Source organism: Triturus cristatus, chromosome 1_2 (assembly GCF_964204655.1).
Source record: "Triturus cristatus chromosome 1_2, aTriCri1.1, whole genome shotgun sequence".
Taxonomy (NCBI): domain Eukaryota; kingdom Metazoa; phylum Chordata; class Amphibia; order Caudata; family Salamandridae; genus Triturus; species Triturus cristatus.
Genome location: NC_140580.1, coordinates 715,223,043 through 715,245,594, shown reverse-complemented (window position 1 = coordinate 715,245,594; position 22,552 = coordinate 715,223,043). Strand labels below are relative to the sequence as shown.

General features: G+C 45.4%; 1 protein-coding gene across 2 annotated transcripts in view; it reads left to right on the top strand.

Annotated features, from left to right (window-relative positions):
• Positions 1-22,552, top strand: part of CROCC (ciliary rootlet coiled-coil, rootletin) — a 435,495-nt gene that overhangs the window by 11,961 nt on the left and 400,982 nt on the right. For both annotated transcript variants that reach the window (XM_085608590.1, XM_085608589.1), the window contains exons 2-3: positions 18,216-18,357; positions 19,965-20,113. In XM_085608590.1, the coding sequence (XP_085464716.1) occupies positions 18,216-18,357; positions 19,965-20,113 (291 nt within the window). The remainder of the gene's footprint in view (positions 1-18,215; positions 18,358-19,964; positions 20,114-22,552) is intronic.

The window sequence follows — 22,552 nt, the reverse complement described above, 5'->3', positions numbered from 1 at the left end:
GATTCAGTGATAGATCACAAGGAAAGGGTGTGGACACATCTCAGGAAGGAGAAGGGACTGATAAGGAATTCATATGGAGTAGGACCAGGAGCCCCGGATTTACCTTTTGATGCATATATCACCGTAGTTGACATCCAGGTGTCAACTCTAGTCACTACCATGGCCTGTGTTGTGGGACTATAAGCTTTGGAGTCTCTCCTGCTGAGACATACAGTATTTCAAGAGGAAGAAGAGAGATAAAAGTGAGCACTTCAAAAGAAGCAGAACCCCAACATAAAAATTTAAATACCCAGACCCTAAATCACTTTTGGTGTCTGGAAATGGACTTCATCATCATCTGTATTTCGATCACTTAGATCTTATAAAGGACACATCACAATAATATTATAAATATAACCGTCATAGTTTAAAAAAGAATTAAGAATACATTTTAGTAAAACACAACAATAGGTGCTTAAAAAGAAAAAAGCAATTACAAGAGGCCTATTTAACAAGGACTTCATTTTAAAGGATATTAGCATTTTTAGTTAATCTTTAGATAAATATTAAAACTAAAAAACCAGCACCTATATCCATACATCTCAAGTAATAAAATGATATAAAAACCATCATACAATATTGGACAAGAGAAAGGGGTCGATCAATACATATATCTAGGAATGTAAACTGGTGCAAGAAGCCAAAATGCAATTCCAAGTCCATTAAAAAGATCACCCGATACGCTTCTTGTGCCTAATCCATAGGACCAACAAAACTTTGGCTAGGCCAAACACCACAACTCTCCTAGTGTCAGTACTAAGGATTCAAGCACTTCAAGATAGTGTCTAGAACAAATGCACCTACATAAGGGGACAATCCAATGTGACCGTAGATTTTTGTAAAAAGGGCAGAAAAATAATAAATGAGGCAGGTATTCAAATCCTTCTTTACATGCTGGACACTGATCGCCCAATAATACTTGGGATTGCCATCTACTGCAAAACGCCCTGGTCGGAAGGGCCTTCTATCGGAATTGGAGAAACAATTTTCACACCATGGCTGGGACTATCTCATCAATAGTTGAATCGTATTGGGGATAAGGTTTAAAATCTATAAATACTAGAGTAAGTGACCCCTTAGCTTCAGTCACACATTCCCCCTGAATGAATTTTCAGTAATTTCTTTAAATCAGAGCCATGTCTCTGGGTCCATCCAATATATTTCCAGCCTCAACTTCTTAAAAGTGCCCTAAGGGATTGTAACCAGGGAATTTTACTTCCAAATGGGCACTAAGGGGAGTGCTTACTGGAAGATTAAATAGGGATTTAATGAAATGATTCTCAGTCACAGATAGACTGTCAATATTCTCACTTCCCCACAGTTCTGCTCCATAAAAGGCTAAACCAAGGGCCTTGGTGTTCTAAATTTCAAGTGCTGTGGCCACCTTTCTAGACACAGTTCTTCTATGAATCCTAGTGATATGTGAGGTTTGCTGGATTAATGCAAGGTGTGCTTTCTCATGTTGGGGTGGCCATCGGGGTAAGTCGAATGCCTAGGTAATCAAAAGTGGAAACCAGTTCAATCGGATTGCCCCCAACTAACATACTCTTTTTAAAAGGTTTTGAAACACCATGAGAAAAGACCATCAACTTTGTCTTTGTGTTGTTTAACTCCAGCCCTAGATCTGTGCAAAAAGAGTTAAAATCATTTAACAGTTGTTGGAGCCCGTGGGAAGATTGTGAAATTAATAAAGTATCAACGGCAAAGAGAAGGGCCGGAGCCCTGCTCCTTCTGATTTTTGGGGTGTCGCACTGTGAGAAAGTGGCTCTGTTTATACTGTTCCCAAATAGGTACAGGGTGTACAGAGTCCACAGTCCCCAGAGGTTTGGCAGAGGCTAAAGTTAGATATAACCTTACTCTCTAAAGTGGTAGCTTGGTCGAGCAGTAAGGCAGTATCAGAGGACAGTGTAAAGCATTTGTTGCACACACTCAGCCAGCAAATGGTCTCACACACTCAATAACTGAACTCTAGGCCAATGGTTTATATATAAAAAATATTTGCTTGTTTTATTTTAGAACCAACAGTAGGTATTAAAATATACTTTCTCAGAATGAGATGCTTTATATAAATACTTTTGCAATATGCAATTGACTTTTGTAGCAAGTTACAAGTGGTTGCAATAGGCAACACAATTTTAAACACAATAATGCATTGAGTTCAATGGAAGTTTCAAGTTATTTGCCACAGATTATTTTTAGGATTACTTTTGGAATTCCAGGACTGGATCCTAGATTCAGTCCTGGGTCAGTACTTGGAATCAAGTGATAAAAGTCGACTTAATTTCTATGATGATTTTTAGACAATATTTTGCTATTTTAAAAGTTGACACATCGAAAATATTTCATAGAAAACAGTCAATGATTCCCTATGGCAGAAAATTCAAGTTGCAGGTATAGTATGTTCTCGTTACTTTTGTAATCCAGTACTGGGTGCCTAGACTCAGTACTGGGACCTTTATCCAAAACAGGTAAGTAATTACGTTTTCAGAAATTATACGATTTTTAAAGAATATTTAAAGATTACAGAAATTGACAAGAAATTTCACAAACAGTCAATGGTTTCCTATGGGAGAAAATTGGGTTACTGGTAAGTACAGTTGTAAGTATTCTTCAGAGTCAGTGCTGGGCACCAAGATCCAGCACTGGGAGCTCACCTAAGAGCAGGTGAGTGTTTTCGTTACTCGGCTGATTTTTGGTGAATATTTTAAGTTTTGAAAAGTCCACACTTAGAAGAAATTTCAGGAAAAGCCAGTCAATGTTACCCAATGGAGAAAATTGAGTTATCGGTTTAAAGGTAAGTACTCGACTGGCAGAGTTAAGGTTCTGGGCATAGACTCAGGGGTCTCCCAGGGTCAGGTAGGTACAGTTGGTTCACCCTCAGCGGCACAAGGGCGGCCGGGTGCAGAGAGAGTTAGGCCCAATGTTATCCTATGAGAGGTAGGGGGGCTTTGGTTGGTGGCTGCTGACTAGCAGGCCACGCGGCTGTGGGAGCTGGGCTCTTGGTCACTTGCTCAGGGCAAGTGGGGAAGTAGATAGGTGTAGAGGTTGCACTGCCAGGGCCATTCGGGCAGCTGGGTGCAGGGTGCTTTTGAGCCTTCAGGCGCTCAATTGATTTCAATGGGAACTCTCCGGTTTAGAAAAAGACTGTAAGCTCGGGGACGAAGATTCTTCAGGTGCCACCACCACCTCGAGAGGTATGTTGGGTAGTTGGAGGATAGGTAGGTACCCCAGGATTGGGCACAGGGGGCCGCGGGGCGCCGGGTGCAGGGGTGCCTTTCGGTGTCGGGAAATCTTACCCTCTGTTGATTGCAGTTGGGGGGGCACCTGGTTCTGAGGCTGCAGGCTTCTTCAGGAGTGTCGAGGGAGGTCCTTGGGTGCCGGACTCGGGGTCTAAGTCGCCGTGGAGTCATCATCGTGGTCTTTGTTCACTCCGGCACAAGCCAGGCTTGGCGGGTGCAGAGTGCGCTGGGTTCGCGGTTCCGGGCTGCTGCCAGCGATTAGAAGTAGATTTTGAGTAGAGCCTCTACTCATGGGAGTCCCAGGGGGCTTAGAGTCAAGGGGTAGCCAGGTCCTCTGGGGTTTGTGAGGTTGCTGGCCACAAGAGATGCCGGGTTGGAGCAGGAGCAGGTTCGAGGGTCGACAGGCCGGTAGGGCTGGGGCCAAAGCAGTTGGTGTCTTCCTCTTCTTAGCAGCTGCAGGGCAGGTCTTCTTTCTTCTAGCTCTTCTTCGGATTTTGCAATCTGGGGAAGGAAGGTTCAGGGTGCCCCTAAATACTAGATTTAGGGGCGTTAGAGGTAGGTGAAGGGCAGGGACCAGTGGGTCCCTGTCCTGGGGTGGGTACACCCCCTATCCTGCCTCTCTCCTGTGGGAGGGAGGCAGTAGCCTAATCCTGATTGGGCAGGGCTTCCCATCTTCAAGATGGCGAGAGCCCGGAGATGTGCTTCACCTCGCCTCCCCCACCTGAGGGGTGGGGTTGGCAGGCTGGCGCATCCCCTGTCCTTATTTGGGGTTTCCGGCCAAGCTTCCCGCCAGAGTGGGGGGTTGCAGTGGCCTGGGGAAGCTCACAGAGGCGGCATGCCTTTGAAGCGTCCCCCTGCCCATCCTGGGAGAGGAGATTTAGCACCTCGCCCAGGATGTGCATTGTTGCAGACCCAGGAGAGCAGGGGCTCTCCTACCCAGGGGCCCAGCAACATGTCTGCTGTGTGGCAGCCTAGGCAGCCTCAGAACAGACGTGGATTGTAGGTTAGGTTTCAGGGGGCCTCTCTAAGATGCCCTCTGTGGTGCTTGGTACATTAAATCCCACACTGGCATCAGTGTGGGTTTAATGTGCTGAGCAGTTTGATACCAAACTTCTCAGTCTTCAGTGCAGCCATTATGGTGCTGTGGAGTTCGTGTTTGACAAGCTCCCAGCACCATGTACTCTTAGATGGCAGCACTGCACTTACAGGACCCAGGAATGGACCTGGGTACTGTAGGGGCACAGGGCTCCTGCCTCTGTGCCCACACCACTGGCATAGGGCACCCAGCTAGAGGGGTGGCTGATGTATGCCAGGGCAGTGTAGGTTGTGAGCATGGCACACAGGGATGTGTGCCATGTCGACTCTCTGTTTTGTCTTGTACCCAGCAGTGTGCGTGTGTTAGGGTACAGGGCCTCTAAGGGTGACACAATGAGTGCTGCCGCCCTTAAAGGCCTTCCCTGGTCACAAGGCCCTGGGTATCTAGGGTACCATTTACCAGGGGCTGACATGTGGCCAGGGTTTGCCTATTTGGGTTTTGGCTGTTAGGCAGTTTTTAGTGAAGGAACACAGGCCCTGAGCACCTGATTGGCAGGAGCCCAGGGTACAACAAGGAAAAGTGCATCAGCTATTAGGCAAAAAAATGAGGGGGGGGTTACTGCAACAGAAACCCACTTTCTTACACGCACCCATCGCTATCAAGCTGGCGCACCACTCTATTAATAGATAGTGAAAACACGGTTGGTGCCAAAATGCACCCATGCCTGACTCCACGCCTGATTTTAAAGGACTCTGTTAGCTGCCCCTCCTCTCTCCACCTTACCTGGGCCATGTTATCTACATGCAATCTCAAAATATCTAGTAGACTATCAGGGATCCCGAGCTCGGCCAACGCCTTCCAGAGTTTGCCCCTTGATACCAGGTCAAAAGCTGTTCGCAGTTCCACGAACGCTACAAACAGTTTCCCCCCTTTTATTATTACTTCCCTCCAAAAAATAGATACAAAAAATAAAAACCTGATCCAGGGTACTAACATGAGCATGAAACCCGGCCTGCAAATCAGACAATAAATTCCCTTCTAAAATCCACTCATGAAGATATTTGTTTACAACATATTGTGGTGATCAAATAGTCAATGAGTCCTGATGTATAATAAATCTTTTTTTTATTTTTCTCAGAAATATTTTGCCAGCCAACACGTTTCGTTCAAAAATTGAACTTCTTCAGGGCATAAGTGAGCATTCTTGTAAAATCAAAATGGTAAGGTGGCAAGTGTTCTAAACGCCACTTCCAGCTCGCCTGACAGATTTAGCGCACACAGGCCCTTATCAAGGCGGCCCCCGCGCTGAACACTTGCCACCTTACCATTTTGATTTTACAAGAATGCTCACTTATGCCCCGAAGAAGTTCAATTTTTAAACAAACGCGTTGGCTGGCAAACTATTTCTGAGAAAAATAAAAAAAAGATTTATTATACATCTGGACTCATTGACTATTTGACCACCACTGTTGTATTAACGAGCTGTGCACCACTCCACCAAATCCCAGTCTATCAGTTTTCTGCACAGCAGTTGGCACTCAACGACGGCGAGTGCTGGAGTTGGTCCATGCACGCTCACCCCACATTTGACTACCAGGTGACAACAAAGGGAACAACACAGGGTAGTGCGGTCACCGTGTCCGCCGTTGTCTGGAACCCCTATTTTATATTTGTTTACAACATATTTTCTGCAGAGAATCAATTAAGCTAATGGGTCTATAACTACCAGGATCTGTTCTGTGCCCCTTTTTAAAAATTGATATGATCTCTGCCAACTTCCATGAAGCGGGAATCTCCATATCCATGAGAATGGCATTAGACAGGTGGTTAATATAGAGACCCAACACTTCTGGGTCTTCCCTGTATAGATTGTTCAGAATCCTGTCTGGACCAGGGGCTCTAGCTGGAATGCACATATTAATTGCTGCAAGGGTTACTTTGGTAAAAAGTGTTAGGGCATTCGACCTAGTAGATAGATCCTTTTCCAAAAGGCTACCGTTAAAATCTTCCTCACCTTGTTCACATGAGTACCATAAACTAAAATGATGCACCCACTCATTTAGCTGGACGGTAAATTCGAGGGCTGGCTTTGGGCCATTTAGACATATTGCTGCGTTCTTCCAGAAGCACTTATTATCTTTTTAGGTCTCACCTAGGCAGCGCTTGTGCTGTCTCTTCGAGACATGCTGTATTCAGGATATGGGCATGAAGCTCCACCCAGTTTCCACCCATATTTTCAATTGGTTCATGTTACTGTCCTTTGTAAATGGTGGCCTTTCATTGGTCAATAGGCTTTGTAGTCCCTCCTTAGTACCACCTTTTCTCTTCTTGTAACCTCCCATGAGGACCCCCGTTACAGGTGATGCTACTCGGTACGTTTCAATTATAGCCTTGAGCACTATTTACTTTAATGTCTTTCTCCTCCGCTCTCCCGCAACTTTTTTTTTTTAAACTTGACCAGCGCGGCATGCCTGGGCTGGAATAATGGTGGCCATGCTTTTCTTTTTTGTTAATTTTGATCGATGAAGTGGCCCCATGTGTTTTTCTTCTATTTATTTACTTTCTGTTACAGTGGAGGCACCGGCGCTTTAGCGTTAAACATCTTAAGCTAAAGCGCAGGTATTGCGATTGCTTCAAAATTAAAGAAGCAGAAAAAATATTGACATTTTCTTTATTTCTGAAGCAATTGCAGCACCTGCGCTTTAGCTTCAGATGTTTAAGCTAAAGCACGGGTGCCGTGTTGATTTATTAGTTTCCAGTGCACTCCAGCAGCTCTGGAAATCTCATTCAGCCACTTTAAACTCGCAGCTGCTCGCAGAAATTTGTTTTCTCACATAAAAAGCAACATCTAACAGTTTTGTAGCACTCGAAAAGGTGTTTGATGTCTGCTGCTTCATAAGATGCCATCCATATTTATAAAACGTTCATATCAGAATCAGAATCAGCGCCATTTTTTCCCTAAGTGTGATGTTAAGAGACACACATGGCTTTCGCAGACACATTTGTGCAATGACCGGCACAATGCTTTGCGCCTTTACCTGTCAAACGCTGTTATGCTGTCTGCTGCACGGCCAAAAAAAACCTCCATTTAAGCGTTCATACAAAGCACTAATTTCCTGTATGGCTCTGTTTTCATGTCAAGTTCGCTCTATTCCCACTCCCTTGGCTTCCCAGGGAATGGGTGTGGTTCCACCTATCTGTGAGATCTGCTTCTCCGTTACAGGGACATGCGCGCCAAATATGATGCTTAGACTTGGGTACATTCAGGTAGTTGTGTTATTAAGAGACTGTGATCTGCCTGAAATTTTTTCGCTCTCTACATCTGATCGCCGTCCCATGCCTTGTTATTTAGGTCTCGCCTGAGCCAGCGCATGCGCTGCTCTGGCCAGACATTTAGTGAGTGGGCTTCAAAAAGCCGACCACAGCTTTTTGGGTGGCATAGAGCGTGCGGTTACACGCACAGTAACGCGCATTCCTCGCATCGCTCGATCAGGCGCCATCTGGCTTTCCTCTCACTTGCTCTCCCAAGCGCGCGTTTCAACGCTCCTCCCCCTACCCCACCACAGAGCGCGTCTCGCGGCCCCGCGTCTTGCTTGCTTTGATTTAAGCTTCTTTGCCTCGGCTTTGCTCTTTATTCGCTGCATTAGTTTCCTGTTTCCTCCTTTTCTTCTTTGATTTCTTTTTTCCATTCTTCTTCCTTCTATACCACCTTCCTCCAACTTCCCTTCTTTCCTTTCTTCCTTCCTCTCGCTATTCCATTCTACCACCCTACTCTTAACATCTCTCACCCTCTTTTTTTCCCTCCCTTCCTTTTTGCCTCAGGTCCTCTTGTCTACACCATCAAGAGAAGAAAGCCCAAGTAACGCGTTTTTCTGGGTGAAAATGTGATGCTTTGTTGTCGATCTCCAGTTCTCTCATCAAGGAAGCTATTAACCTGAATATTAAATTCAGGTTAATGCGTCGACCTTATTTCCTCTTCGTTGTGTCCCTTTCTTTCTTCGCTTGCGTGTTTCCTTCTCTTAAGAAAGTCACATAGATATGGATGGCTTTCATTGCTGTCCTGCCGCCCCCGTTCTTTACAGTGAATTCTTGCCGGCTCCGTCCCTCCCCGCCCCCACCCTCGGGTTACAGCTCCAATCAACAGTGAACAGCTTGCTGAAGCACCATTACAGCATTTTCAGAAATATGTAAGCAGAGTGCTGTACTGGAATGTTAATAACTTCTTTCCATATGAGCTGGCAGAAATATGTAAAGTGAAAACACAATTAACGTAAAAACAAAGCATGGCCATAAACTTGTATTTGAACAAAGGCTGAACACGTTGCAAAGCACTGTTTTTATCGATCTCCTAATGTGCCAAGCAGTTCGAATCCCGGGAGCTGGTGACCAGTTGTAGTGATTTTTAGATTTGATAGTTTCTCTCAAGCGCTATTCCATTCTACCACCCTACTCTTAACATCTCTCCCCCTCGTTTTCTTTCTTTCTTTCCCTCCCTTCCTTTATAGGTCTCGCCTGAGCCAGCTCATGTAATCTTGTTGCTTTCAGCATTCCACAGAGTGTTTCCATTTTCACCCCCCCGTCGCCTCTTCCCCTCCCAATAAACCCCAGCCAGATTGCCCTCACATCCAAACATGCTTTATTTAAACACTACAGAGTCCATCTTTTTGCTCCCCCCACCTCACGAACCTGCAAGCACTTCTCCTTTCAATCCTTGTATTTTTATATAATTGAAACAAATGTTTCAAAGCCCTTTACAGAAATTTGCCCAGAATCACAGGATGTAGAGCCTCCGCCGATACTCAAACCCGATTCCCCAGCTTTAAAGTCCGGCCACTAGCCATTACTCCGCATCCTGTCCCCTGTCTTTTGTTTTTGCCTTTCTGTCAGTCGCTCTTTTTTTGCCTGTCACTCCGAGAGGAAAGAACAGTTGATTCAGGGCCGAGACCTTCATTCGTGCTATATAAAAATGCAAAACTAAGGATGAATAATCTGGTGAACGTACATCACGCTGCCTAAAGTATTTACAGCCTAAAAGCTGCCATCTGGGCGCATTTTACGCCAAAGATGGTCACAGAAGCTGCATCAGAACTCCTCCCTCCCTCAGAAGATATCAGGCACACATTTACACACTCCTGAAGGCTTCAGGAAGATGACAAGTGTTGCAGAAAATACATATTTGGGAGCATTGGGATTACATGATCAATCAGCATCACCACAGCATCAGTCAGCATCACCACAGCATCAGTCAGCACCACCACAGCATAACTCAGGGCCAGCACAGCATCACTCAACGACACCACAGCATCACTCAGTGCTTCTTACACTTTTTAATTACAACTTCTCAGCATGCTGCACAGCAGCTACACTTCTCTACTGCACAGCTTAGAAACATTGGCAAAGTCAATAGCTCTACCTAAACACTTATGAGGCCCCCCAATGCATAGCCGATAGGTCTCGCCTTTGGGACATTATAAGTGTTTAGTTATCCAGCACAATATCCTTAATTAAACAACATCAAGTGTTGCTTGGCTAAACACTTATAAGGTCCCAAAAGCAAGACCTATTGGCTATGCCAATGCTTGTTTCTGCAAGGAGGTGGATGATGTTCACAAAAAAGTGAGGCAGGTATACAATGACCTAAACATTTGCAAACTCCCTACCATACGAAGGCAACAATAATCATAAAACCCCGGCGGGCCTCTCCACACTTAAGGTTCATAACACATTGAAGGTGCATTGGATCATACTCCCCAGTGATGTCCCCAATGAGTAGCACCCAACCTGCGTACAAGACAATTCTGTCCCTCAACTCCCATAATGTTTTTTTCATTAAATATGCATACAATGCATGCACGTAAGATACTTGCATGCTCCCAACCCCCAGAATCCTAAATGTATTACCCCCTGTGTACGTATACACCTTGGAGGGCTATTGCTTTGGTAGGGAAAACACGAATTCAATAAAAAACAGAATAAAACATTGTAAATGTTTGCACAGGAATCCGAACAAGTGTAAGGAAAACAGCATGGTATTGCCCAAAACTAGAGAAAGTGCATAAAAGCAGAAGCAACTGGACTGAAAGCAAGGATACGAACAGATAACAGCAACTAGAAGGAGGGCATAACTCGGGATGGACACGGGGTAGAGGGTGTGAAGACCTCCCACTATTTTCAGAGATGTGACATGTGAGACGCTAGACTGGCATATGCTGTCCACTAACGTAAGTGGGCACCTTGCACCAGTCCAGACAACCCTTATGGTGATTTAAGAGGTCTTAGACAACCTTAGAAAGCTATCCAAGTGGTAGCTGTGGAGTGCAGCCTTCAGGCTTAGTGTTGAAGGAGTGTAAAGCAGCTTGTTTTACCAGAATGCAATCTGATAGAATATATTAAATGAAAAAAGCCACACCAAGTATTTATAATAGTGCACACAGTACTTTAGCAAAGTAACACAGTAAATAGCACGAAATACAAAGTGGGCCCCGGCGGGGACCAGACCATATCCCAAGAAAGTAGTGTAAGAACCACGACTCAAGTCAGGACGATGTCGAGAGGACGTAGAATTGCTGGGGACCCACAGAACCACCCAAGGTTAGTAGATAGGAACCCCACAGAGAGCGTGTGCAGTGTGTGAACACGACTGTGTGCTCCGTACAAGTCTATGTGCAAGTTGCGGTTGGATTTTTGAGGATTAAGGAGCCTTCCCAGTGGACCCTGAAGAAACCCAGTGGAAGACAGAAGCTTGGAGAGCCACCCCACCCGTGGAAACCATGGTACCCAAATTACCTATCCCAGGGAAGGTGGGTGCATAGGGGTGAAGTGGCGTCGGAAACTGCAGTCGAACCCAGTGGAGGACTTCATAAAAGTGCCACTGCTGGAAGAGGAGAATGTATTCATAGGAATCCAGACGTGTATTCTTGAAGAGGAGTACCTGAAAGCAGAGGGGACAGAGTCTATGTCACTCAGGGGTGACCAGGAGAATTGGAAGACGAACGCCCTCCGATGTTGGATGCTTCAGGGAAGATGTCAAAGACCTTGACTCTGCAGCTGTGAGGACCAGGCTTCGCTGAGGAGGACCATGACCTGGATACGAGCTGTCCCATGAAGGATGTCGAGTGCTGAGGGGTCGGTGTATGGCGGGAGCACCAACAAGCCTTGGCAAATGCAACCCACGCAGTAGGTCGAGAAGGTGCAAAGTTGGGACCAGCAAGGTCCAGGGGACTCACCACAGGCAGGGGAGACATGGCAGGCCCGAGCAATCAGGGGAGCCTATAAGTAACAAGTGTGACCCTCAAGTGGACCCACAGGCCGGAGGCACTGGAGTTACGAGAGGACCTCATGCAGCTCACCAAAAGATGCCGGCCACGATGCACACGGTGCGGTGTGGCTGAAGATTCTGGTCACTGGAGGTGCTCGAGGTTGGGGCTACTTGAAGTCTGAATATCTTCTTGCAAAGAAGCCAACAAGCCTTTGCAACTGCAAGATGGACGTGGTGCACAGGGGTTCGGTTATTGCAACCCCTACGAGGGATACTGGCCTCAAACTTAGTGAGAGGGCAGGGCAGGCCTCAAGAGCCACTTATGTTGCAGAGCCCACGGACTCCGGAAGGGATCAGGATCCGCTGACTGGTCGACTTAGTTGCAGTGCCTGCGAATGCAGGGGAGTGACTCCTTCACTTCAAGGGAGATTACCTCAGGTGCCTTTGATGCTTCACAGGCCTTGGAAGGTTTCTGTATGATGCACAGGCACAGACGTTGCAGCAGACTGGAAGGGAGATGAAGTCAGGTCCAGACGGAAGAAGTACAATGGTGTCTGATCTGAATCTTATCCCACAGCGAATCGAAAGACCTACACCCAGGTAAGCACTTAAGTACCCTAGGAAAAGGGTTGGGAAGATTCAGGGGACCCTCCCAGGAGAGGGTCTGGACAGGAAGGAGGTTACTGCCATGTCCTTTGTCCAGTTTCGCACCAGAGCAGGAGCCGATGGCTCCCAGGACTGGTTTGACTTGGACTATGCACAGGGACACCAAATGTGCCCCTCATGCAGACTTTCTGGTGCTGGCAAGCGCACCCACCCAGCCCTAATACACTAAATACTGTCTGGGTGGTGGTCACACCTCGCTGTGACAGGATGCCTATTGTTCTAACTTCCTCTGCTCGAGCCTGGCTCAGCAGCAAGAGGGCAGAAATGTGTCTGTGGTCGGCAGCAACCATTTTGTGCTGTCTGGGACTAGAAGGCTGGTACCGCGAACACTGAGAGCCTAAAGGAGGGCTCTTCAAGTGCTTGAAATCATACCCCCACACCGTTTACAGTATGGTGGTATGATTCCAACATGTTTGATACCAAACATAATAGCATTCGTTGCAGCCAGTTTTGAGATGGTCATCACGCGATTACACGGCGCCCCTCTATATAGTATGTGGCTGCTTCACTGACAACCCGGGAGAATGGACTCCGTAGGCTGTAGGGGTGTCCTGCTCATGCAGGGGCACCCTCTCACTTAGGACCAAGCACCCTGCCTTCAGGATTGCAAAGGCCTGCTATAGGGGTGACATAGGTTTTAAGTGCAGTGACCCTTAGATATTGTAAACCTATATCTTTAGTAAGTGATGCAAGCACCAACTTACACAGGCTGCAATGGCAGGCCTGTAGTTCCATTTTGCATGGTTTCTCATGGTTGGCATAATACATGTTTCAGCCCATGGGAGGCTTCTGGGGTATCTATGCCCTGGGTACATGGGTACCATATACTAGGGAATTATAAGGGTACCCCAGTATCCAATCTGGGATGTACCAAGTACTGAACACAACAATTTTGAGAGAAAGCAGATATAATGGGGTCCTGATTAGCAGGATCCCAGTCAAAAACAGCTTAGGCACCAGGCAAAAAGTGGGGGTAACCATGCAGAAGGATCCTACATTCCTACATGACACCCATCTCTCTTTGCCCCAGAATGCAAAGTGCTGGAGGTGTCATCTTTGTGACTCAGCACCTTGGCTGTTTACGTCTGTAAACATTGCAAGGCATGGCATTCCTTTGTAATGTTACATCGAGGAGGTTTAACACTCAATCTACCCTCTGTAACTGTGAGAATGGCACAGTGGGGTTTATTTTTGAATGTATTAACTGTGAAAAACCAAGAGAACTACGCACCATTAAAATCCCTTAATGAGGCCAGAGCGCGAGACACTATGGCGTACACAAAATATATTGGTGAGCACAGTAAACAGAATAAGGTATGCAGGAATCCAATTGAGGAGTACGTGAGTGTGAAAAACGGAGCATGAAGTGGACACACAAGGAAATCAAGTATTTGCAATGCAATATGTTTTGTATTTCTGAATGTTTGAGCTATTGGCATTGCATTATTATTTGCAACGCCAATAGCTCAAACTTTCAGTAATGCGAGACCTATTTTATTGCAAATGCTTGCTCTACCAAGGCTTTATGAAGAGTGGACAAAGCAAAACCAAAGGAAATGATGGACGGAGTGTTGAACATTGCAAGCACTCACCCCCAGTCAACTGATCTGGGTTTAATCCATCACCGTTCTTTAGCCCACTCTGCCACCCCAGTTCAGACATGGCCTTATGCAAATCTGTCTGACCCTGTGCGTCATGGGAACAGTCCAGCCCAAACTGCCAAGCCATGTCTTCCCTGGACCGGAAACAAGCTTCCTAGGACCGGTTTCTGGCATTTCAGCTGTCTTCAGCCAGGCTTGCTTGATTCCAGTGGCAAAGTGAGCAAGGGACTCACGTCTGAGCATACCCTGCCAACTTATGGTGAACAAAGCAAAACCAAAGGAAATGATGGACGGAGTGTTGAACATTGCAAGCACTCACCCCCAGTCAACTGATCTGGGTTTAATCCATCACCGTTCTTTAGCCCACTCTGCCACCCCAGTTCAGACATGGCCATATGCAAATCAGTCTGACCCTGTGCCTCATGGGAGCAGTCCAGCCCGACCTGCCAAGCCATGTCTTCCCTGGACCGGAAACAAGCTTCCTAGGACCGGTTTCTGGCATTTCAGCCGTCTTCAGCCAGGCTTGCCTGAATCCAGTGGCAAAGTGAGCAAGGGACTCACGTCTGAGCATACCCTGCCAACTTATGGCTCACAAATTGACTAGGGGTGAGTGCTTGCAATGTTCAACACTCCGTCCATCATTTCCTTTGGTTTTGCTTTGTTCGCCATAAGTTGGCAGGGTATGCTCAGACGTGAGTCCCTTGCTCACTTTGCCACTGGATTCAAGCAAGCCTGGCTGAAGACAGCTGAAATGCCAGAAACCGGTCCTAGGAAGCTTGCTTCCGGTCCAGGGAAGACATGGCTTGGCAGTTTGGGCTGGACTGTTCCCATGAGGCACAGGGTCAGACAGATTTGCATATGGCCATGTCTGAACTGGGGTGGCAGAGTGGGCTAAAGAACGGTATGGATTAAACCCAAATCAGTTGACTGGGGGTGAGTGCTTGCAATGTTCAACACTCCGTCCATCATTTCCTTTGGTTTTGCTTTATGAAGAGTGGACCATAATGAATATTCCCATTGCCTTTTGGCACAGTCCAATGCCAATCTATGGTTAGCTCTACACTTCGCTAAATCTGGCGTGAATTGGACTTGGCTGCTGATAAAAGCATCCCCTTCGCCTTCCTGCAATCTTGATTATACTAAGCTGCTGCTTTTGTTGTTTCTTCCAAACCGTTTTCCTTGCCCCAAGGTATCCCTGATCAACAAATACAATGTTTTGTGCATAAAATTCATCTCCTCTATTCTGGCTTCTTGTGGAAGGGAGGACAGAAATGCCACCTCCTTTCTTAGTCTACTCTTTACAATTTCAAGAGCCGCAGGATTTTTTTCCACCCAGTCCCATCTTATAGTCCTACAGTTGTTGGTTTGGGACAATACTCACAAGTCCCTAAAACCCACATTAGCTACTTCTTGGGCTTTAGAGTCACCTAGAGTTAAACTTAAAGCGTTGTGGTTGCAATGAATTCTTTCGACCACCTCCACATCATGGACTGCTGGCCAGTGTTTACAATCCACTAAGCAGTAGTCAATACGACTTGCATGACCTGGTCTGTTATAGGTCAATCTGGAAATGGACTATAGGAAGGGGCCTTTGAGACCCCAAAATTTGTCATCAGCCTAACAACCCAGATGGGCTGTGTGAGGAGGGGAAGCTATGCAAGACTTCTGCCTGTGACCAGGATTCTGGGCCAAGCCTGCTGGACTCCCTGGTGGGTGAGCAGACATCACCCAGGGAAACCAAGACCACCTGCTCTGGAGCATGGAGCATCAGCGCCTGCCTGCTTGCCGAGCCCAGTGCAACCTGTGAGGAAGAGGGGAGCGTTGGAGGGAGTGAGGTCCAGTTGGGAGCCCAGCTGAGTGGACTCCTGGTGCAAGGTGTGAGAAGATGGCTGCGGCACTGATTGGGTCATTGCCCATGTTCAGATTCTAGTCGGGGACCCCGTATACCGAAAGGGATCATCGTGAAGTTAGCAGAGTGCAGTGCAGGACGAGTGAAGCCCTGCAGCACCTGTTGCAGTGACCCCATATGTTAGGAGGGGGCGCAGTGAAAGTTATTGCTGGCTACGAAGGGCCGATGCGTGTTTGGAGCTTAGCAGTGACCCCGTATTCCAGGAGGGGCCGATGTGGCATGGACAACCGAGTGGTGAGAGACGACACCTAGGCCGGTAGTGTTACCGCAATCTCTATATAGCACGAGGGACTGCGATACCTAAGAGGTTGCAAGGATCGGGCCATTGCCTGGGAAATGTGGGCCATGACCAGTAGGTCATCACAAAGCAACGAGGACTGAGCAGGAGCTGCCCTCGTGAAACTGTAGAAAATGCAGAGAAAAATATGTGTCCATCGCCACGTCACCAGGACTCCAGCCAGGAGCATAGGAATCCAGTTTCCCCCGTGTGTGGAGTGCAAGACTTAAAGCGCAGGAGGAGCACTGGAGTACCACCGATCGCTGCTGGAGCTGTCCGCATATGATTAGCAGAGAGCTGCATGCAGCCGACCCTCCGAACAGAACTAGAAGCGGTAGTGTGAGTGCCCGCGGTCGGGGCACTCACTGGGACATTGCAAGCCTTCTCGCTGCTGAAATGGGTAAGACTGGTTACGCTTATCAGGCCCCGGGGGACTCACTGCTGAGGGTGCTGGGATGCTACGGTACTCGTGATTATTTTACGAAGAGTCAGAGTGAACTCTTGAGTTAAGGCATACTAGTGAGCATTCCCTGGATACCACCACCAGTGAATGGGGGATAACCCCACCCACAGTATGAAGAGGGTGTGGGATAGGAATTTGGTTACAAAACACACGAGCTCCAACCTCAAGGGGAAGGGTGTTTTTGTTTATATAAGTCATAAGAATGCTTTGAATGCGTAGAGTTAGAAATCAAGTACTACTTATTATTATATAAATATGTATTTAACTAGACATTGATTTATTGACACTGCTGTGCACTCTTTGAATAAGGAGTCGTGTCCACTGACATGTATTCACACTCCCACTCCTCTCCCACCCTGAGGGAGCCTTGGACCACTCAACCATAGTTACCACTGAGAGTCAAGTGCAGAAGGGGTACTTGACCCAGTTGTCCATGGTCCGTAGTAGGGTGGGCCTCGGGACATCAGGAGTAGGAGGCCTCAACCCCCATGGACGGGCCCAGTAACCCAACAGTGCCCCGTAGCCCTCTGAAGGGGGTTCTGACAAGAACTTCAGATCTTAAAAATAGATACAAACTGTTGTAGTGCTTTACATTCTGACTGCCCTTTGGAAAACTGTGGCTTTGAGAACATTGTTAACATGGGTTACCTTCAATAGCTAAATATAATTTTGAAGGGTGTAGGTCAAACGATTTATACAAAACATCACTATAACATGAGTCCATTAGTATTTACCTGCACGTTAATTTTTCATACCTCTGGCATTGGTTTGTTTGACTCTCTTATTGATCTTTGAATTTAAACCCCACCAACATGTTTGATTAAAGCCCTTATACAATGATGAACCATTCCATCTTTTCTATTTCAAATATTTACAAACATAGTTTTATTGCAGTGCAAACCACAGAACACTCCTCTCTCAAATCTAGGCATATGTCCCACTGATTAGCTTTTTTAGGACTATGCCAGTAGACTATAATGTTATGTCAGTATCGTTTTATCAGAACAATCTGCCTTGGTAATCAAAGAAAATGGGTATAATAAACTTTATAGATCAATGCGCGTCATTCCAATTAGCTAATCAAATTGGAAACCCAAAAATATACCGGTGTACAGAATCCTCGTCTTGGAGGAATAAACCTGAAATGCAAATTGTATCAGAAAATGATCTCCAAGAAATATAATCTTTTCATGGGCACTATATTTCCATTACTCCATGTTATCAAGGTAAACCCCAAGTAGTGAATATAAACAGAAGAATAAATGAAAGTGAATTAATTGTAAGGGAGCACCAAATTCCAAATACATTAATGTTATCAGAAGAATAAATACTAATACACAGATCTGATTTGTAGAACGGGCCCCAGTTATTAAAGGAATATGTTCTTAGTAAAATCGCATACCAGAAGGAAACATTCCTGTAACACGATATTTGCAGATTTAATTTGTGTTGTGTTTCTGGCCAGCATTGAGCCTTTGGAGGCAGCTGTTGTTCATGATGTTTTTAGAAACTCAGTGGTCTAGCATGGGCTATTATGAAGGTACCTTTACCTCATGCTGCTCTGACACTGTGCTGTTCATGCTTTTCTGTACCCAAGACGCTTTCTGTCTAAGCTCGCCTGGCACAGTGTTCTTTTTTGTGACGTTCTGCTCTTTGTGAGTGTCTGCCCGTATGTGTGTCGGTCATTGGCTTTCTCTGACTTGGGCTGTCTTTCCTTGTGCCATCAGAAGCTGGAGAGCAGTATCTTGAATTCTTCTGATGATAAGAGCTTCACTTTACGCGGGAACTCTGAGGATTCCCCGGCTACGAGCCTGCCTGCCAGGATACGGGAGATTGTAACCAAGAACCTTGTCGAGCAGAAGACCCCAGGTAAGTTCGTCAAGCTAATTAGATGGCATATCTTGTCATTTCCATCCTATCCCGCTCCACCCTGGCTTGTAAGGAGGTTTCACCGGGTGCTTTCCTGACATTTCCCTTGTCTGGATTTAGGCTTTTTGTCTGATTTCCTCCATGTTGTCTGAAATTTAATAAACCTCTGAGGAGTCTGAGACTGAAACAACTTGCCTGGGGCAGGAACACAATGATTCCCAAGGTCTTGAATATTGATAATACTTAAACTGAATGCGCTAGACAAAGGTGGATTCGCTAGAATGAGTCTCATAAGGATCAAGAAGCAAAGGAAAGGTTTTTACTCTGTGTGGAGAAGTTCATGAATTTGTATTCTTGTTCCTCAGCTACACTGCATTTTTAAAGCACTAATGAGTGACTTGCTGGATTAAGGTTTCTATCATAGGTGCAGAGGCGGATAGACTTACATAGGATAGGCCACAGAGGAAATCTGGCCAGCCTCTGTTGGCCAATCCAGAATCCAGTAAGGGATTGTTATTAAGGGAACACGTTCTTCGTATCCTGCGTACCAGAACAACACATTCCTGTAACACGATATTACCAGATGATGATTCAGCTATTCTACTTGGAATAGCTAAAGAATAGAGGAAAAACATAATTCTTTTATGGTACATGAAGGTTTTATTCTAACTTATTCTAACAGACAGAAACATTATGAATGTATCATGGAAGTAAAATATGCACACATAAAATGTATACATGTTTTAATATGGGTCTGCGATTTGACTGCTGGTTTGCTGCATCCTTTGATCACTGCATTTAATTTCTGCCCCAGAAGACCATTTAAGTTGTGTACAAAGCTGGGCCCATTATTTGGGGGAATGATGTAGTCCATACCTCTCACTGAAAATAGAGCTTCTTGTAAGCTAGCTCTCAATGGTTGTCCTCAAGTAAGGTAGCCACCTGTCCCCTCGGCTCAGATGGTACAGGACAAGAGAGAGTCTTCAAACCTGATGGGATGTTTCCTTCGAGAGAGGGTATGGGTAGCCTGTCTGACTATATCATGAGATCAGTCCAACACAACGTAAGTAAGTAACTGTTATATGCACAAGCAGGGAACGCAGTACAACAGTAAGTAGTTGAGGCTCCATGGTACAATAATTCTGTGAGTCTGAAGTTAGGTTTTCCTGGACAACATAAGTAAGTAACTGTTATATGCACAAGCAGGGAACGCAGTACAACAGTAAGTAGTTGAGGCTCCATGGTACAATAATTCTGTGAGTCTGAAGTTAGGTTTTCCTGGCTGGTGTATGTATTGAAGAGAGTCTGTTTTCCTTGCGTTTTTGTAGCGAATATCTGAAACCGTATGTGAAACGATAGATACCCTTTCTACCAAGCCACTCTTCAGGATATTGAAAAATAGGGATGACGTGTTTAAAAGAGAATATACATGGGGAAGAGTGAAATGTTGGGAATGATAAATCAAAGAAATCCCTAGAGATCAGCAGGGGTAGGGTGCAATTGGAGGTATGAGATGCCACCCCTCACCCCTTCAAGCAGGGTAGTTACTGACAGAATCTCATTAACCTGGCTCCTTTCATGTTGTTTCCTTTTTCTTATCGACTCAGAGTCACCAGACGAGATGTCATCTCTACTGTCCGTGCAGGAGGAGAACCGTATCTTACAGCAGGAGCTGTCGCGTGTGGAGGACCTGTTGGCACAGAGCCGGGCAGAACGAGATGAGCTGGCCATCAAGTACAATGCCATTAGTGAGCGGGTAGGTGGGCGTTGGTAGTGCCCTAGGCTGTCTCGGGCTATCTCAATCCATGTTCTTTGTTGGTAAGGTCCCACCTCTGCAAGGTGCTCACAGCAATTTTAAGAGGTTTTATGTTTTGTGTGAATTCCACCTTATCAGAAAGTTCAATCATAGCTATCCAACTATCAGAATGTAACTAGAAATCTTGGTGTTGCTGGTCCAAATTTGAAGGGAAAATCAGGATTCTCTCGCTGTCACTGTGACATAGATTTGTAATTCTACAAAGAGACATGGCACTTAAAGTTAGCTGTCTTGTAACTGTCAACATTTGGGCAGTGTCTTGTTAATACAGAGAAAAACACAAACAATCCATCGATCAGTGGAACCTGAACAGATGTTAATCCAGAGAAAATAATGCATCTCTTTGACTCCAAATAGCTGCATGGAAAATCAATAAATTTGCCCCAAACTAATTTTTGGCAAATGTCTAGTACCTCTAAGAGCTTAAGATCTCAAAATGCAAGGATTTAGCACCGTAAATTAGGACACTGTAAAAGGTCCAATCTTGACCGTTTGTTATGGGACTTTTCCAGACGGAGCCAGGAGAGGCGGCGAGTAAAGGAATTGATCCTTCGTCCTTCCAGCTTTAAAAGTGTTCTGCAGGTCATTCCATTTGTTAAATGATCTGGTGTCCTGCAAAATACCGCTGCGTCCCATGTATATATGTGTCTAGGTAATCAAAGCTTACAGGACCCTCATTTTGGTATCGCAGTTAACGATTGTAAATGTGTAGCCTCCATTCCTGGTTTACAGCTCCAAGACTAGTCAGTGTCATTAAATGTATTCACTGATTGATACAATAAAATGGGATCAATATATTGGAGTATCAAAATATCAATTGTAAAATTATCCTTCAAAACCAATGCTACACGATTATTTTGGCTAATGTTTTATAGAACCCATCAGTGCATTTTACAGGTTGGCACAATTCATATGGAATGTCACAATTCAGAGTAATATTAGCAGCATCTTTACAAGTTCTGATGCCTTGCATTACAAACAGTGAATGTAGCCAATGCCTCTTCTCATATTCTAATTACGGGCAATAGTAGTGCTTAAATTAAATAATTACACGGCCTAAAGGCACCTGTATTATTGCCACATGAGGGCCTATAAGCATATATACTCCGCAATGACAGCCATCAAGAACTGTGGAGCAATTATTTTATGGTGTCATTTTACAAAATCCACATGCAAGTACTTTTTTTAATAGCTGTTCAGATAAGGACATATCCCATATGCTTCTTTGGCTGTTCATACTCAAAAGCCTTTGATTGTGTGGATTTAGATTCAGAGTCTCAGAAGGATCAGGCTTGCAGGGTGTCACAGCTTTTAATAAAAAAATTGCCCATTTCTCCTCATTCGACTTGCACTCCTTGAGCTCTCTACGGGCAGGTAGCTTCCCAGATTACCCTTCTCACCGTTCACGCACGTGCTTCTGAGGCAATGACAACATTTCATAAAGTGCTTTTACTTGCAGTGTTTGCTTCATTAAGTTAAAGTGCAGTATTGCCTGGGCTTGGCTAGTTGATAGCATCAAGCTAACACTATTGCAATGCAGTATGAACATCCATTGGATCAAATCTTGGGTGATGCTAAGATCGCTTCCTGACTCTTCCATTTAAACCCATGAGGACTTTTCAGCGTACTGGGCAGCACTATCCTGATTTCTGTTTTGAGTCACAATGACATATTTGCATACTGGGTGGCACCATTTTGACTTAGTCTGACTTATGCTTTTGGTCATGACACTGTTAACTTGGCATGGGTGATCCTGTCTTCAGCATTTCTAGGTGATGACAAAGCATTACGGAAGACCTGTTGATTATCTTGGGCTTCCGCTTTGAGCCAGTATAAAGTTTTGAACGTGTAGGTGTTACAACTAAGGATTGTAAACAGTCTAATTGGTGGGCTTGCTGTAACTGGCATCACATATTCTTTCAAACAAGAAGAATTTTCCCTTATCTGGTTAGCACCATCTTGATTTCCTGGGACCTTTTCGCTGCGCCGTGATCACATTTTGCAAACCTGGTCAGTATTCTGGTGATTTGCTGAAATGGCGCTTCAAATCACAGCAACATTTTATCTACCAGGGCAGTCTTCTATTGACTGTCCGGATCTTTAATTTTAGGATAGGATTACATTTTTGGTGGGTTTCGGAACATCAGCTTGGCTTTAAAGAAGACATCTTTGGTTGGAAAAATGGTGCTACCTGGCTCTGACAAATTACAACTATTCTTGTGAACCACTGGAGACAACATACAATTGAACTCTGAGCAGGAGCTACCTGAAAGCTTAGGCACCAGTTGGATTGAAATTGTGAAAATTTTAGAACAAAATGCTTTTCAATTTAGAAAAGTAAGTGGAATTGCAGGAGTACTGGGAACATTTACCATCGGA